Raw genomic sequence first — 12,073 nt, forward strand, 5'->3', positions numbered from 1 at the left:
TGCCCTTTCTGTTTGCCACTGGGAATGGCAGTTGTCCTTGCTCTAGACCACAATGGCAAGTGATAATTAGCAGATCCGCCCACTCCAAGTTCCTTGGCTAAACCATAAAGATCTATATAGCCAGCGTAACAATCTATACAATGATGGCAGTCATGGAAACGGGAACTTAAACACAGACTTTCCAATGAGAACACGTGCCATATTAGTACAATAAAACGCAAGAAAATATTCATGACATGCTGTGACCCCCACTCCCGCCAAAATACAAAGTGGGGGGTCACAGCATGTCATGAATCACTTACCATTCCAAATCCTGATCCTGGCTGCGCAGCAGGGGAGGCACCTGCTGTTGGGGGAACAGCACTTGCTGGAGGCACAGTTCCTGCCTAAAAAGAGGATTCAGGGGAAAAAAAGATAAAGTAAACATTTCTATATAAAAAAAAAAAAAAAAAAATCAACTGTAACTTAGAATCAAATAGGAGGAGGGGCCTCATGTCATAGCTATTCTACAGCATAAAATCCCTCAACCCCCAAATGTGCATTTACCAGCATAGGTTGGGGGGTGCGGGGAGAAGCTCCCTAGTCCCCAGCTGCACTTATGCACATGGAAATAAAAACTGAGGAGCCAGGAATTTCCTATGTCCAGGTGCTACTTCACAGCCACCCAGGAAGACAGACGATGGGTGTACAGCTACACACCAGCTTTTTAAAGGGTCTTTCCCTGATGCTGGGATCAGAGCACTCCAGCCTTTAGAAGGTAGGAGTGTGGCTGGGAATCCTGGCTCAATGCAGCCCACTTTATTTTCCCAAGCACCAAAAGTCTGACACGGGGGAGAGGGTCCTTAATGTCAGACTCACAGTACCCCCCCCCTCCCAGCACAGCTGGGGATGGGGGAGACCCCCATCCTCTGCTGCACAGCTGTGCCAGTTTAAAGAGGCACCCAGACAAACAGAAGACTGGAAAAGCTCCCTCATCTCCAGCTTCCAGCACTGGGCATCTCCTGGGCACAGGCAGCTGGGGATGAGGGATCTTTCCACATCCCCTGTTGCACATGTAGGACACTCCTTAAAACAGCACAAGCAACGGGGAGAAGGAAGAACACAATACCTAGCTGCTAGCACTGGGTAGTGTTTTAAAATGGGAAAAAGCAGCTGGGGATGAAGGAGCTTTTTCCCATCCCCAGCTGTACTTGCCCATTTAAAACAGCCACCCAATGCTGGCAGCTGTGGATAAAGCAGCTTTCCCCATCCTCTGCTGCTTGCTTAGGTGCTTCTTTAAACTGGTGCATGCAGTGAGGGACAGAAGAAGCTCCTTTATCCCCAGCTGCTCTTGCCCTTTCAATGAGCTGTGCAGTGCTGGGCAGGCGCATAAAGATGGGGATAGAAGAAGCCTCCTCCAACCCAGCATCCTCCAGGGATAAAGCAGGGCACACCTGGGTTTGGGACTGAGCTGTCCTCACTCCTATCCCACCAACTGGGCACGGGCTAATGTCCCTACCCCTGGAGCTGCCTCAGGATGGACCCTGATGTTCAGCTGAGATTCTATAGATGTAGAAAGCAGCCCCATCCTGATTTGGACCCAGTTTGTCTCCCATCTGATCCTCAGGATCAGGCAGGGGAAGGCTGTGTCCCAATACTCCAGAGCCACCTCATGGCCCTGAGGCTCACTGGGACCCTGCACCTAAAAAGCCTTTCCAGAGCTGCAGGGCAAGGCTCTTAAGGTGTGGGTTCTGGAAAGTCTACATCCCAATACTGACAAATTGGCTCACCACCAGCACTGGGAGCAGGGTATCTCCCAGCCAGGTTCTAGACCTGAGGTTACCCAGGTCCCAAAATCAACAATCAGCTGCCTGTCAACATCCGGGTGATGGCATGCCATGTTTTCAGTGTATGGTGTCATACAAACCAGCCACAGATATTACACATTGGTATTTTATGACATCAAAAATTCTATGAACATGACCCCAATTGCTATTTCTGGAGTGCTTAACACCCAAATTACACCAGAAACAATGTATGACAAGGGTCCTAGTCCTGGTTTATGGCCAGCTCTTTTGTTCCAAGTAGCCTCAATAACTATGCCTTAGTCTGAGACAGTCTTTTGTTAAGTTTGTAACGAACCTCTCTTTTGGTCACTCTGAAAATCTTAATATGGAGACTACCATATTGATAGCATGTTGTCTATTAAAACAACATGCTACACAGTGTAGAACAAATTGCTAAAGTGATACCGCTCAGTGTGTAAATATAGATGAAGTAAAATTTTCACAGCAACTACTGCAATTACTACCCTTTACGATTACAGTGAATACTAAAAGTTTGATTTAAAAGAAACTATTTAATCTAAATGCAAAAAAAAAAAAAAGTTATACATTTTGTTTAGATAAAAAAGGTCTCTTTAAATTCTGTCTTCCAGGCTTCAGATTTTTGTTCAGTTGCTTCACACATTAAAATGTGAACAATTTTCCTCCATCAACTCCTTCCATACATGGACTAAAACTGATTTGCAACAGGCCCTTTTGATGTTATGCCATGACATTTTCAAGACTGTTATTTAAAGCTGGTTGTCACTGCAGTGTTGAAATGTGCTCTGTTTATAGAAGGCTTCTTGTTCCTTCTCACAAAATCATATGTACCTATAAATATTCAAACAGGCACCTCTGAAAGCTTTACAGGCAGAAGGCACTCATTCAAGAGGAAGTCCCACTGCCGGTTCTAAAGTTCCAAGAAATTTATTACTGCTAAATACTGATCCCTGAGGGACACCTGAAACCCCTCTGGCTAAAGGGCCATTACTAAATTTTACAGTTACTAAAATTATTTGCTAAAAGTTTATTCAACAATTTTAAAATTGTAGTAGAGACTGCTAAAAATAAGACAGTAGCTTAAAAGAGAAAGTATTACAGCAAAACTACTTTTTAGATTTTGTCAAGAAGTTACATGAATTAGGAGGTTCTGTGGGAGTCAGTTCAAGCCTACTGTCTTGTGGGTGAACTATTTGCTGAGTGCAGGCAGCAACCTAACAGTGTAAGCAAGTGCCAAGGACAGCTGCTACCCACAGGGGCAGAAGCAACTTTCAGCTGGTGCCAGAGCAACTGTGGAGGCAGCCTCTCTCTCACCTTCAGGTCAGCTGCCCTAGTTGCCCTGCTCTTATTAGGTATCACTACATGCAGGCACATGTTTAAATGTCGAGTTTCAGTATTCCTTCAGGCAGAGAACCAAAGCATAGGAAAGCTTTCAACGGTGCCTGTATCTACCAACAATCACCATCAAGTTGTGCCAGGTACAAATGCAGGCGAATTGTAGAAACAGGGGAAACTAAACTTTCTCTCACCTTATCTCCAGGAGCCCTGATCCCGGGAGTTGGAGAAGGGGAGCAGTTACAGTCAATGTGTTGTGACATATGGCTCTGAATTGTTCAAAATTTATATTCTTAATCCATGGCTGCAAAGACGTAGTCTTGAGTGGTTATTTTGTATAGAAATATGATGTCATGTCTAATTTGAATATTAAATTTACATATTGCTGGCTATATTAAAACCAGGTCTATTCCAGGTCTGGTTCTGTCATTTAAATCGTATAATTTCGGTAAGAGCAGTCTCAGATTCATCTATTTCAATTCCCCCCACTCAAACCCGATACTGGCTTAAAACATGTGTCACCTTGGATTCAAGATGCATGTTGGACTACTTGACAAGACTGATGCCTCAGTTATGTTACTAATGCTACTCAGCATCAAAAACTTTTCAAGTCTAGTTTGGGTTCTTTACATGTTACCTGAGGTATGACAGAACTGGGGCAAATGATTGAAATTTAATACCCCCCCCCCCGATTTATCAGAATATTTACTATTAATGAGGGACTCTAACAATTTATCTGTAAAATTAAAATTGGTCAGCCATTTATTTACATAAGCATGCCCCTGTGGTATTTGTTGCTGTTCCCAGCAAACGATTTCCTCTCTAGGTCCTACTGGATTCTACCCCACTACTGCATAAGTAAGTTCTAGATTCTCCAAATAATAGTATTACAAAGAAAAATGTAATGTGCCATTCAAGCTATAAGGCCAGTTATAAACTGATGCAGAACAAATATGTACTTCATACCGTACAAAACTAATAATATCCGTCTTGGAAGTGTGAACATATTATTTGATTTTCCAGTTTCTCCACCTGACCCTCCACTTCAGCTGAAAGCTACTGTGTTAATCTGTTGTTAGTGACAGCCAAGACACTTTCCAGAACAGTGATACAGCACTCATTTGTAGAACAACATTGTTTCAGACTTCACTCCTTTGAAGTTCAAAGCAAGCTTTTCTCCATATGTCTACAGATTCAGGTTTTTGATTGAGCATCCATTGAATTGCAACATATTCTGTGACGGATGGGTTTAATTCTCCCACATGCTCCCCCCCAGAGGCACCATTAGATTAGGTTCTAGATAATATTTCATGTATGTTCACAAAAGGTGCAAACAGACGTGACAATTTTACCCCATATGGCCACAGAAAGCGATCTATGGCCCAGATTAAATACAAGTGCACAGCTGTAGACCACTTAAAAATGGCCAATTGGGTGAAAATCTGAATTTTCATTGCATGAAGATTCAGTTTAAAACATTTCAAAACATAGCATCTTCTGTAACCTGTCATTGTTTTTAGAATGGGAGGGGGGAAAAGGGAGCAGAGGGACTTTGGTTTGGGGATTTTTCAGCCCCTGCTAGATGGTGGGGCTCTCCTGAGGTGGGGGGCGAGGGGACGCAAGTTCACCCACCCCACCCTCCAGCACATTTTACCAGCTCCCCAGCCAGAGCTCTTTCTGCTCCCTTTCCCTCCTCCCATTCTGAGAACAGCCAAGGCTTGTAGGGGGCTGGCAGGGAGACAGGGCTATTGGCTAGGGAAAACCAGCTGCAGGCTCACAGCCAACAGCTAGATTCTCCCCCGCCCCCGGAACCACTAGTGAACTTCTGTTTGATCTGGTGGCAGTGTATTCATGCAAATTTAGGGGTCACAAACGTGTTGAATGGCTACATGGACCATTTTGATTTGCAGGGCACCACAGAACACATGAAGGTAGCAACAGCAGTTCAAGACTTGACATTGGAGATAGGTGTTCCTTTAGTTCTGTGATGGCCAAGCATAGTTGTTCACTCCTATGACTACAAGAATGCAATCCAAAAAAGTACAAACTGAAGATGCTTTTAAAATGGGGATAACAGCCCCACTATGAACTCTCCCAAAAGCTTGCAACTCTTCACACAGACCAGTAAAACAGTTAATAACCAGGGATCCTGGTTTTCTCCATTTAAAAAAAAAAAAAAAAAAAAATCACAAATTCTCCAATTAGAACACACAAATGCTCTGATAAAAAACCCCAAATCCACTTCCCCCCCCCCCCCGAGATTAAAATGAAAATCTATGTATATAGTGGCTATCAGTGGAACACAATGTTTTATTTCATAGACATTAGGGCTCGAAGGGACCTCAGAAGATCATTGAGTCCAGCCCCGCTGCCCAAAGGGCAGGAAGTCAGCTAGGGTCATAGGATCCCAGCAAGATAAGCATCCAATTTGCTCCTGAAGGTGTTCAATGTAGGTGCTTGAACCACCTCTGATGGCAGGCTGTTCCAGACTTTGCGGGCTCAGACAATAAAGAAATTCTTCCTTATGTCCAGCCTGAAATGGTCTTGCAGTAGTTTATAACCGTTTGACCTCATCATCCCTTGGGGCGCTCTGCTGAACAAACGTTCCCCCAGATACCGGTGGTCACCCCTGATAAACTTACTGATATATTCACAGTTGTAAAGCAATTTGGAAGCCCACCAGTGCCTCAATCACTATAACAAAATAAATTCTAAATACCTTTTATATTTTGGCATTTGATTTTGGTTTTTATCATGGAAAACCAGAGCTCCCCCTGTCCCCTTCACTCATCAGAACATGGGTCCAGCTGCAGCCGTTTCTTCCAGTGCTTGTAGCAGTAAGCAGCCCTGATATGCTGATGTTCTGCCTCTGCCCATGCTGTTGCCCCTCACTCCCAACCCACAGCTCCCTGGCCCTGATGGTGCCCCTAACTTCTGACCCACAGCCCCGCTCCCCTGAGCCCTGCACTTCCAACCTGCAGCCCTGTCCAATGTCAACCCTGCTGGTGTCCAACTTGGAGGCCATGCCTTGTTTCTCTGCCTGCACCAGCCCTGCCTATGCTGGGAACCAAGGAAAACCCTGCACAAGTTGTCCCTTAGTGACGGCAGGGTCTTTGTTGCCCAGCCACTTCAGAGGACTATGTGGGCGGTAGCATTATTCATCATTGCCTGCTGCCACTCAGTTATCTGCTTATACACATAGAAAAAAAAAAGGTGCTTTACTTTCAGCTTGCCATGTCCCCAAGCTGAGTCCAACACATAGCCAAAAGATGCAGTGAGTTAAATGGATCCGGTTCACCCAGCATCTGTACAGACTGCATGCTTTAGTAGGGCTTTTATCTAATAGCTGATTGAATCAGCTATTAGATAAAAGGACTAAAAAGACCTGCTGAAGCTCCCAAATCGCTAGACACCGCAGAGCTGGGTCCAATGAATGCACTGCTTCTGGGAAAGCACCATTTCCCTGGCCCCCAATGTCAGGCAGCAGCACAATCAGAAAAAACGAGTGGAGGGGGGCAGTGAAAAGCAGGCTGGCAGGGATGGGGGTGAGCCTGATGACTGGGGGAAGCATGGCGAGTGCTTGTTGGGCACACGTGTGTGCACAGCAGGGGGGAGCGGGGAGCCTACCAAAGTTGAACTCAAGACCCTGGTTTGGGGGCAGGGGGAACAGGTGTGGTACCTTGGAAGACGACCTGTCACTGTCCTCACCTGCTGAGGAGCCACAAAGGGCTCTAGCCCCAGCTGTGCCTGGAACCTTTCACAACCCAATGCCTCCTCCTAGGCACTCTTAGTCCATATCCTCCTCCCTCCCATCACCTCTCTGCACATACTTGCCAGCAGGTACAGGAGGCAGCAGAAGACACGCAGGCAGTGGGCGGGATCTATGGAACAGGGCAGCTCAGTGTATAGACTCTGGCCAGCAAGAGGAAGTGCTCCATACCATCGCACTGTCCCAGTCCTGCCACGGTGCACATGCACAGGCACGCAGTGTCCCCTGCCTCCAAAAATCACCCTCCCCCACTCCCTTCAGCCCCAAACAGCCCCTTGCAGGCTGAAAGACTGCCAGCCTGCAAGGAGAAACCCACAGGTTTCCCACATTTTTCCCCCTTTAATGAGAAGAGCCATGATTTTTCCATGGCAAACAGAAAATCCAGATCCCTAATTATCAACTAGTATCAACAAATTATAATAATAGTTAAGTTCAAGTTAGTAGCCAGAACTGACAGCTTCCACATCTCAGTAGGATGCACCAGATGCATCCATTCCCACACTTTTTAAAATATCTGACAGCAGTGAGCCATATTCTGAAACTGCTCAACCTGACTGATGCCAAGAGTACTTATCACTAAGCCATTTCTTATGCAACTAGTACAACAACTTGTGAATCAAGTATCTGTTCATAATGATGTTCTAAGATACGAGAACAGGCAGTTATACAATCTCCAGGGATCTAGGTTTTCCGTTTGCCACAGGAAAATGCAAATTTTCTCCTTTAAAAGGCGAAAAGGCTTGGGAAATAGCAGGTTTCCCCCTGCAGGTTATCAAAGTTGCAGCCTGTAAGAGGCTGCTTGGGGCTGGGGGAAGTAGGCAGTCAGAGGAAGGTGGCACCATATGCACGGGCATGTACACACATGCATGTGATGGCCAGGCAGCGTGGTGGAGAGCAGCTTCTCGCAAGTAAGTCTGGGGGGGCGGGGGGGGGGGCACATGCCCCCTCAGATTTGTGCACCCACAGCAGGGACAGGGCTGCAGCCTTGCCAGACCAACATGGGCAGTATCCCTGTGTCAGCCACACTGCCAACAGCATGAGGAATAATGGACCAGTGGGGGGGAGGGGCAAAAGCATGCTGCCCTCACCTCCTCGCACCACCTGTTGTTCATGTGCTGGGCTGCAGCTTTAGCCCATTGCCATGGCTCGACTGCTGCCACGCCCCTGAGGCTGTGGCTTTACCCTGGATGGGTAGTGGGGTGCGGAGCAGTGCAGGTGGCTTGAGGGAAGTGGTGGTGGTGGCAGCCAGGGCTGGGCCATGGTGGTAGGATAGAGCTGTGGCCTGGGGTGCAAGCAGTTGGTAGCAGGAGGTGGTGCAGGCAGTACAGCCCCCGACCAGTCTGTTACTCCTTGCATTGCTGGCAGTGCAGCTGCTGTAGGGATCCTGCAATGAGTCTTACTGCCCAGCTCCGCCCCCCTGTGCCAAGTCCCACCTGCTGGGCTGTGGAGGCAGCTCATGCCTGTCCAGCCAGGCTGTAGCCCTGTGTCCCACTATGTTCCTTATGACGTCATCTATGGTCAGGTACTCCTCCTGCCCCACACACAGGGTGGCTGGGGCACTGCAGGGTCAGGAGTGAGGGACACCAGCAGGGCTGGGGCGGTGGGAGCAGGGTTCCCTCTAAGATGCAGTGTGTGCAGACATGCTTATGCTGCACTGCCAGGCGGGCCTGCAGGGCCAGGCATGCTGTGCAGCTTAGAGGGAATGCTGGGTGGGAGGCTGTAGGTCAGGAGCAAGGGGCACATTGGGAGTGAGGGGCACCAGAATATCAGAGCTGCTCAGCACCAAAAAGGAGTGGCGGGGCAGGATGGGGGAGGAGGGATGGAGCCACAGCTGGACCTGCATCCTGGTAAGCGAAGGGGGCAGGGGGAGCTCTGATTTTCTGTGATACAAAAACCAAAATCCAATGCAAAAATATATAGGTAGGTGGAATTTATTTTATTTTATTATAATGTTTGAGGCACTGGGTAGGCTTCCAAATTGCTTTAAAATTCTAAATATAAATCAGTAAAACATTGCGTGTATTCAACTGTCACACACACACACACACGTATGTACAGCAGTTCATCATAGAAAAATGCAGGGTTTTTTTTAAAAAACAGATAATTTTGGATTTTTAAACAGAGAAAACCAGGATCCTTGTACATCACTAAATTTCTGTTCAAATCTTAAGCCAGCTGCAGGACTATTACTGCAGTATATGCAAGATGCAGTTAGTATTTTCAAATTTATTTCAAGGAGCTTCCTAAGCATAATTAGTATATTTTTTAAATAAAAAGTTGACCTATATAATGGAATATTGCCAACCTTTCTGGTAAGAAACATTAAAGTTAATACATTCTTCAAAAAGCCATACATTGTACTGATGCTCATTAGAGCATCAAAAGGTTTGCAGTGAAATATTTGATACAAATGTTTTTTAAAGAGACAATGGTTGTCATGGGAGACTAACTACCCGGACATCTCATGGGAAGAGCGCTCGGCTAAATCTGAAAGGTCACAAAATTCTCTCATGTGCATGGATGACCTTTACCTGACTCAAGAAGTCTATGGGCCAACAAGAGGCAAAGACTGCTCGATCCGGTACTGGCTACAGGGGATGACCTAATCGGCGACCTAGTGAGCGATAGGAAGCTGGGTGACAGCGACCAAGAGCTGATCACCTTCACCATCCGCCGTAAAGCTGGCAAGTCAGTCAGCAACACGGAAGTCCTTGACTTCAGAAAAGCCGACCTTGACAAGCTCAGGAGGCTTGTCAGTCAGGCCCTCAGGGACCATGACCCCAGGGAGAGGGGAGTTCAGGAAGAGTGGTTACTCTTCAAGGGAGAGATCCTCAATGCACAAGCTAAGTCTATTCCATCTCGAAGGAAAGGCAGCAAGAGGGCACAGCAGTCCCCCTGGCTCTTCAGGGACCTAGCAGACCTCGTGAAGCTAAAAAGAAACGCCTACAAAGGATGGAGGATGGGATTCACCTCCAAGGAGGATTATTCTGCACTGCTCTGGTCCTGCAAGGAGCAAACCAGGAAAGCCAAGGCTGCAACTGAACTCCAACTAGCTTCAAGCATCAAGGACAACAAAAAGTCCTTTTTCAGATATGCGGGGAGCCGGAGGAAAAACAAGGCCAACACTGGACCCCTGCTGAACCAGATGGGGCAAATGACAACTGACGCCCAGAAAAAAGCCAACCTATTTAATGGGTACTTTGCGTCAGTCTTTCATCAGTCCCATGGGACGCCCATGCCCGCTATGGGACAGGGAGGTCCGGGTGGGGGAGATTCCCTGCCCTCCATCAATGCTGACCTCGTGAAGGAACATCTTGAGAAGCTGGATACCTTCAAGTCAGCTGGCCTTGACCATCTACACCCCAGGGTACTCGAGGAGCTGGTGAGTATTATAGCCCAGCCCCTGGCACGGATCTTTAAAAACTCCTGGCACTTTGGTGTAGTGCCCAAAGACTGGAAGAAGGCCAATGTGGTGCCTATCTTCAAGAAAGGGAGGAAAGTGGATCCGGCTAACTACAGGCCCATTAGCCTGACTTCTATCCTGGGGAAGATCTTAGAAAAGTTTATTAAAGAGGCCATCCTTAATGGACTGGCCAAGGCCAACATCCTAAGGGATAGCCAGCATGGGTTTGTTGTAGGTAGGTCTTGCTTGACCAACCTCATTTCCTTCTACAACCAGGTGACCTATCACCTGGACAAGGAAGATGAGATTGATGTCATATCTTGACTTCAAAAAAGCCTTTGATCTGGTATCCCATGATCACCTCTTGGCAAAACTGGCCAACTGTGGCCTTGGGTCCACCATGATCCACTGGCTGGGAAACTGGCTCCATGGTCGGACCCAGAGGGTTGTAATTGATGGCAGTCACTCATGGTGTCCTGTGACCAGTGGGGGTCCCCCAAGGCTCTGTCCTTGACCCATATTGTTCAACATCTTCATTAATGATGTGGACATCAGTCAGGAGTGGACTGGCCAAGTTCGCCGATAACACCAAACTTTGGGGCAAAGCTTCTACGCCAGGTGAAAGGTGGGTGATCCAGGCTGACCTGGACAGGCTCAGCAAATGGGCGGAGAACCTGATGGTGTTTAACACCGAAAAATGCAAGGTTCTCCACCTTGGGAAGAAAAAGCTGCAGCATCCTTATAGGCTCGGCAGTGCTACACTGGCTACCTGGAAGAAAGAGAATTGGGGGTCATCACTGATCACAAGACGAACGTGAGCCTGCAATGCGATGCTGCGGCTAGTAAAGTGACCAAAACACTGGCTTGCATCTGTAGATGCTTCTCAAGGAAATCCCGGGATGCCATTCTCCCCTTGTACTTGGCCTTGGTGAGGCCACAGCTGGAGTACTGCATCCAGTTTTGGGCTCCACAATTCAAAAAGGATGTGGAGAAGCTTGTGAGAGGCCAGAGAAGAGCCATGCACATGATCAGAGGTCAGGAAAACAGATCTTACAACAACAGGCTGAGAGGCATGGGGCTCTTTAGCCTGGAAAAGCACAGGCTCAGAGGTGATCTGATGGCCACCGATAAAAGTTTATTGGGGTGACCACCAGGATCTGGGGGAACGTTTGTTAACCGAGCGCCCCAAGGGATGACGAGGTCAAACAGTCATAAACTACTGCGAGACCGTTTCAAGCTGGACATAAGGAAGAATTTCTTTACTGTCCGAGCCCCCAAGGTCTGGAACAGTCTGCCACTGGAGGTGGTTCAAGCACCTACTCTAAACACCTTCAAGAGCAAATTGGATGCTTATCTTGCTGGGATCCTATGACCCCAGCTGACTTCCTGCCCTTTGGGCAGGGGGCTGGATTCGATGATCTTCTGAGGTCCCTTCCAGCCCTAATGTCTATGAAATCTCAGAGGACAGGCAACAAAAGGGCACAGCAGCCCCCTTGGCTCTCCAGGGCACTAGCGGACCTCCTGTGTCTAAAAAGAAAGACCTACAAAGGATGGAGGATGAGATCCACCTCCAAGGAGGAATATTCTGCACTGATTTGGACCTGCAGAGACCAAATCAGGAAAGCCAAGGCTGCAATGGAACTCCAGCTGGCTACAAGTATCAAGGACAATAAGAAGTCCTTTTTTTAAATATGTGGGGAACAGGAGGAAAAGCAAGGGCAACACTGGACCTCTGCTAAACCAAATGGGACAACTGATAAC

General features: G+C 47.4%; 1 protein-coding gene across 6 annotated transcripts in view; it reads right to left on the reverse strand.

The window, feature by feature from the left end:
* Positions 1-12,073, reverse strand: part of SNAP91 (synaptosome associated protein 91) — a 140,929-nt gene that overhangs the window by 16,160 nt on the left and 112,696 nt on the right. For all 6 annotated transcript variants that reach the window (XM_090035850.1, XM_090035808.1, XM_090035840.1 and 3 more), the window contains one exon: positions 303-386. In XM_090035850.1, coding sequence (XP_089891976.1) covers positions 303-386 — 84 coding nt within the window. The remainder of the gene's footprint in view (positions 1-302; positions 387-12,073) is intronic.

This window comes from Crocodylus siamensis, chromosome 1 (genome assembly GCF_052110815.1).
Source record: "Crocodylus siamensis isolate JL-2025a chromosome 1, ASM5211081v1, whole genome shotgun sequence".
Classification (NCBI taxonomy): Eukaryota; Metazoa; Chordata; order Crocodylia; family Crocodylidae; genus Crocodylus; species Crocodylus siamensis.